Source organism: Crocuta crocuta, unplaced genomic scaffold (assembly GCF_008692635.1).
Source record: "Crocuta crocuta isolate KB4526 unplaced genomic scaffold, BGI_CrCroc_1.0 scaffold755, whole genome shotgun sequence".
In the NCBI taxonomy this organism is placed as follows: Eukaryota; Metazoa; Chordata; class Mammalia; order Carnivora; family Hyaenidae; genus Crocuta; species Crocuta crocuta.
The window spans coordinates 966139-972361 of NW_027531305.1; the positions used below are offsets into that span (position 1 = coordinate 966139).

The 6223-nt window shown below is 45.4% G+C and overlaps 1 protein-coding gene across 1 annotated transcript; it reads right to left on the minus strand.

The window, feature by feature from the left end:
* Positions 1-4774: 4774 nt before the first annotated feature.
* On the minus strand, positions 4775-5725 carry LOC144237894 (olfactory receptor 10H1-like). Its single transcript, XM_077771614.1, has one exon. The coding sequence runs from the start codon at positions 5723-5725 to the stop codon at positions 4775-4777; it is 951 nt and encodes a 316-aa protein (XP_077627740.1).
* Between the last annotated feature and the right edge of the window lie 498 nt (positions 5726-6223).

A 6223-nucleotide genomic window follows, 5' to 3' on the forward strand; every position in this document is an offset into this window, starting at 1 on the left:
CAAGTGCCCTCATGATCTTACATAAACCCCGAGCAGCTCCGTGAAGCACAGACCATTATCATGAACCCCATGTGGCCGAGGGACCGGCCATGGCCACAGGGGGTTGCAGGAGCCCCTCCAGGAAGCTCTCCCAGGCCGGGCTCAGCAGAGAGTCTGAGTCATGTCCACTGAGCCTTCTTCCTCCTTCCCCAGCACGGATGGCCACCATGCTGGGGCTACATCCTAGTTCCGTGTCTGAATTCCTTCTCAAAAATTTCCCAGTCAACTGTAGTGGAAAGTTCAAACGGAATCAATATAAAGAGGGTGAGCTCTGAATGAGGTGACATGCTGCTAACATTTGGCAAATTACCAACCCAAATAGACATTTCACCAGTGAAAGTTGGGTAATTAGGAAGAAATGGATACTATGCATGAAAGGAAGACAAAATGTTCAAAATACAGATAGAAAGCAGAAATTGAGAGAAGATTCATTTCAGGAAATGGGAACCAGAGAGGTAGATATTGCTGTGCTGACTTTTTAAAAAAATATAGTTTATTGTCACGTTGGTTTCCATAGAACACCCAGTGCTCATCCCAACAAGTGGCCTCCTCCATGACCATCACCCCTTTTCTCCTCTCTCCCACCCCCCATAAACCCCCCATTTGTTCTCAGTACTTAAGAGTCTCTTTTGGTTTGCCTCCCTCCCTCTCCTTAACTATTTTTCCCCTTCCTCCCCTATAGTCCTCTGTTAAGTTTCTCCTGTTCCACATATGAGTGAAAACCTATGGTATCTGTCTTTCTCTGCCTGAGTTATTTCACTTAGCATAATACCCTTGATTTCCATCCATGTTGCTACAACTGGCCAGATTTCATTCTTTCTCATTGCCAGGTAGTATTCCATTATATCTATAAGCCACATCTTCTTCATCTTCTTGATCCATTCGGCACTTGGTGGACATTTAGGCTCTTTCCATGCTTTGGCTATTGTTGAGAGTGCTGCTATGAACATTGGAGTTCATGTGCCCCTATGCATCAGCACTCCTGTATCCCTCGGGTAAATTCCTAGCAGTGCTTCTGCTGGGTCATAGGTGAATTATATTGTTAATTTTTTGAGGAACCTCCACCCTGTTTTCCAGAGGGGCTGCACCAGTTTACATTCCCACCAACACTGTAGGAGGGTGCCCGTTTCTCCACATCCTCGCCAGCATCTATGTCTCCTGATTTGTTCATTTTAGCCATTCTGACCAGCATGAGGTGGTATCTCAGTGAGGTTTTGATTTGTATTTCCCTGATGATGAGTGACACTGAGATTCATTTCATGTGTCTGTTGGCCATCTGGATGTCCTCTTTGGAGAAGTGTCTGTTCATGTCTTCTGCCCATTTCTTCACTGGATTGTTTGTTTTTCAGGTGTGGAGTTTGGTGCTTCCTGAGTAAGAGTGGGTGGATCAGAGGTAGTGGCAGCTGCATGTTGGAAATACTGTCTACATATTTTCTCTCTTCCTTGGTTTCATTGCCTGTACTAAAGCGCCAGCTCACTAGAGGGAATTCCACCTGTCGCATGGGTGATGCCCCCTCCCATTTGTTTCCTTCACTCCATGTCAGGGCGACCCAGGGGGAAGAGGAATAGACTCCCAAGGCAGGAAGACTGTTGCCTCCTGTGTCCACTTTGCAGTGAGAGCTGACAGAAATGCATTCAGCAGACCAGCGCAGCTCAGCAAGGTCATGCCAATGACACCTTACTGAAGGTTTCACGGGCATCCAAGGAAAAAGCTTTATATAATTGATGTCACATGGAAACTGTCTAAAATGTACCACCTGTGTTCTCTGCACCAGGTTCTTCTTGCCCAGGCTCAAGCCAATTGCTTTCTCTTTCCCCAAAGGTACGATCATTACCAGCAATAGGGTCTTCACCTCTCTCCCACTCTTTTCCCCACCCAGAAGAGCCCACAACTGTATCATGTGAAGCCACAACCTCTTTCCTTGCCTTGCCTGGCTACTTCTCTCTGTACAAAAATCTCCCTCTTTCTTCCCTCCATTCCCTTCCTCTCCCCTCTTCTGCTCTGCAGCCTCACACCTAATGCTCCTCTCAAAAATATGTCTATTCCTATGACTTCAAAGGCAACAGGAAATTATAAATAACAAGCCATTTTTTTGCTGGCACAAATTGCCTTTTCCCCCCATTTACAGGTTTTTAGGAATAAAGAAATGCTATATTAAAAGTACTGAATATATGGGCACCATGGTGGCGTCGGTTAAGCATAAACTTCAGTGCAGGTCATGATTTCATGGTTTCATGAGTTTGAGCCCTGAAAAAGGCTCTCTGTTGTCAGCACAAAACCCACTTCAGATCCTCTGTACTCCACTCTTTCTGCCCCTTTCCCACTCATGAAAGGCTCTCTGTCACTCTCTCTCAAAAATAAATAAACATAAAAAAACACAAAAGTAATGAATACAGTATAATGCTCAACACATAGTATATATTCATATACTGATCATCACTAACTTTTACCATTGCTATGCCAGCATCAGTGGCAGCAGCCCAAGAGCCAGAAGTAATGTTGCTATTTGCTAATTCGATCTGAATAATGTATGCCTCATACATATGCGTGTGGTGACTCCCCTTTCCCCACAACATTATACAATCACAGGAACGGGGAACCAGTGGAAGTTCAGACATGGCCATTTCCAAGCAGATTGCAACCACACTAAACCCAGCCAAAACTAAGATTCACCCTCACTTCACACTATACACAAAAATTAACTCCAAACAGATCAAAGATCTAAGTGTAAAATGCTAAAAGTATATTCTTAGAGTACAACATAGCTGTGAATCTCTGCATCCTTGGACTAAGCAATAGTTTCATGACAATAAAAGCAATAGACATGACAATGAAAGCATAAAACAATGAAATAATACATAGATTGGATGTCATCAGGATTAAAATCTTCTTGGGTCACCTGGGTGGCTCAGTTGGTTAAGCATCTGACTTAGGCTCAGGTCACGATCTCACGGTTGTGGGTTCGAGCCCTGTGCCGGGCTCTGTGGTGACAGCAAGCTCAGAGTCTGGAGCCTGTCTTTGGATTCTGTGTGTCCCTCTCTGTGTCTGCCCCTCCCCTGCTCATGCAGCCTTTCCCTCTCTCTCAGAAATAAATTAAAAAAAAATTAAAAAAATTTTAATTAAAAAAAAAAAGAATTAAAGTCTTCTGTCCTGAAAAGAATACCAATAGGATCATGAAAAGACAAGTCAGAATCTGAGACAATATTCAGAACTCACAGGTCTGCTAAGGGCTTTGAAACCAGAAACTCTAAACAATTAACCACAACTTAACAAAGAGACAAACAGCTCAATTTTAAAACTCAGTGGAGTGTCAAAGATATTTCTCCAAAAGCACACAGAAATGGGCACCAAGCATGTGATGAGATACACAACGTGTTTACTCATCAGGGAAATGTAAGTCAGAACCGCTGTGAGATAACACTTCACACCACAGAGATAGCTACAATGAACAGGAAGATAATAATCAATGTTGGCAAAGATGTGGAGAAATAGCTACAATGAACAGGACAGATGATAATCAATGCAGGTGAAGATGTGGAGAAATCGGAACCCTTCTGCACTGCTAGTAGGAATACAGAATGGTGCAGCCACTTTGGAAAAGAGTCTGCAACGTTCTTCAAAATTAAACATAGAGTTACCATTGCATCCAGAAAATCTACTACTTGGTATATATGGAACAGTACGAAACTATATATTCAAGCAAAAACCTTGTACACAAACATTCCTAGTGGCAATATTCAAAATAGCAAAAGTAGAAACACTGAGATCTTCACCAAGCGATGAACAGACAGATAAAGTCCAGTATGCCCATACAGGGGAATAGTGTCCGGCAATAAAAAGGAATGAGGTTCTGGGGGGCTAGGGTGGCTCAGTTGGTTAAGGGTCCAGTTTCAGCTCAGGTTCTTATCTCCCAGTCCATAAGTTCAAGCCCCATGTCAGGCTCTGTGCTGACAGCTCAGAGCCTGGAGCCTGCTTCAGATTCTGTGTCTTCCTCTCTCTCTGCCCCTTCCCCACTCATACTCTGTCTGTCTCTCTCTCAAACGTAAATGTTAAAAAAAAATTTTTAAAAAGAGGAATGAGGTTTTGATACGTTCTACAACATGGGGGAAACTTGAACACATTAGGCTAAGTGAAAAAAAAGTCAAAAAGGTTCCCTAACGTATACTTCTTCCATATGTAGAAAATGTCCAGAAGAGGCAAAGCAGATGAGTGAGACATGGGGATGGAGGTGCAGCATAGTGAACGTGTCAGTGGTGTTGGAATTGCGTTGTGTGGTGACAGTTGTCTGACTAGATGTTGTATTATTGAACTAAGGTAATACTGTCTGGCAACTATACTTCAACTAAAATATTAAAAAATACGTTTTTGGGAAAAAAAGTGGTTTCTTAGGATTGGGGGTTAAGGGGATTGGGGAGGAAATGGGGGAGCAACTGAATGGGTATGGATTTCTCTTTTGGGTGACACAAAATGTTTCAAATTGATTGTGGTGGTGATTGGTACATGGACTCTATCTCAGTGATTCTGTTTGATTATAAAATAAAACTAATATCCAAGACACAAACCAAGAGAGGAAGAAGCAGATGATTTCACATTTATTGAGCACCTGCTCTGTCACGGGTGTCGTCACATAAATCGTTATACCATTCTTACTAGGTAGGCATTATCAAGCCCATTGTACAGATGAGGGGGTGGTCATCCTTCTCCCTCTTCTAAAACCATATCCACACTGGCCACTTAGATGACGGAGGGATGAAGTTTGCTGAGGAAGGTCTTCTTCATGGCGGTCTTCAGCTCCTTGTTCCTGAGACTGAAGATGATGGGGCTGAGGAAGGGCGTGAGGATTGTGTAGGTGATGCCCATCAAGGTGTCTCCTTCCAGAGACTGGGGACCCTTGAGCTTGAGATAGACGACAGAGGCAAAGCCGTAGTGCACAATGACCACAGTGAGGTGGGACGCACAGGTGGAGAAGGCCTTGTGCCGGCCCTCAGCTGAGGGGATCTTCAAGATGGCAGCCACGATGAAGACGTAGGAGAGGAGGATGAGGAGACAGCAGCCCAGCAGGGCGGTGATGCACACCAGCCCCACGCCCAGGGCCACGGTGGGCACATCGGTTCCACAGGCCAGCTTCAAGACAGGGGGCACATGACATAAAAAATGGTGGATCTCATTGGGTCCACAGAAGGTGAGGTGGAAAACGGCCGTGGTCACCACCAGCCCCGTGACTGAGCCACCTGCCCAGGACCAGGCCACCAGGCAGGCGCAGCCACGGGGGCTCATGAGCACATTGTAGCGCAGAGGGTGGCAGATGGCTACGTAGCGGTCGTAGCCCATGACGGTGAGCAGGAAGGAGTGGGTGAAGCCGAACATGAAGGAGAAGAACATCTGGCTGGCACAGGCCATCCAGGCAATGGTGCGGCGGGCGGAGAGCAGGTCGACCAGCAGGCGGGGGGTGATGGTCAAGGTGTAGAGGATCTCGGAGGTGGACAGGGCGCACAGGAAGAGGTACATGGGCGTGTGCAGGCTGTGTTCGCTCCACACTGTGGCCATGATGAGGAGGTTGCCCAGGAGGGTGAATAGGTACATGAGCAGGAAGAGCAGGAAGAATGCGGGCAGGAGATGCCGCGGGAAGGTGGAAAAGCCCACGAGGATGAATTCGGACACCAGGCTATAGTTCTGACCAGCCATGGATGCTGCATCTGGTGAGATCAGAAAGGGAACGAAGGTGACCAGCAAGAAGATCATGAATCTAGACAACAGTACATCCCAGACAATATACGAAATGGATACTGCGTCTGTTAGAATTGGGAAATGACAAGGATACTCACTGGTTCTGCTGTCCTTCAGCATGGAGCTGAAAGTCGTGAGCAGTCCTATAAAGTAAGAAAAAGAAAGAAGGTACATAAGGGTTGGAAAGAAAGAAACATGCTTGCTTGTTCACCCAGAAAAAGGAAAAGATTGAAGACATAACATACCACGGCAATGAGAACACAGTCTGCAGAAGACTAGATCCGCTCACAACACTCAGTATTTCTCACAGAATTACCCCAGCAGTAATCACTCAAAGTATGAACTTTAAGTAAAAAGTAGGATAACATTCCCAACACTGACACAAACTGTAAAGAAACAGCTCTCCAGCACTGTGGTCTGGTGATTTCTTCACACTCAAGTAAATCTGAGACGCTG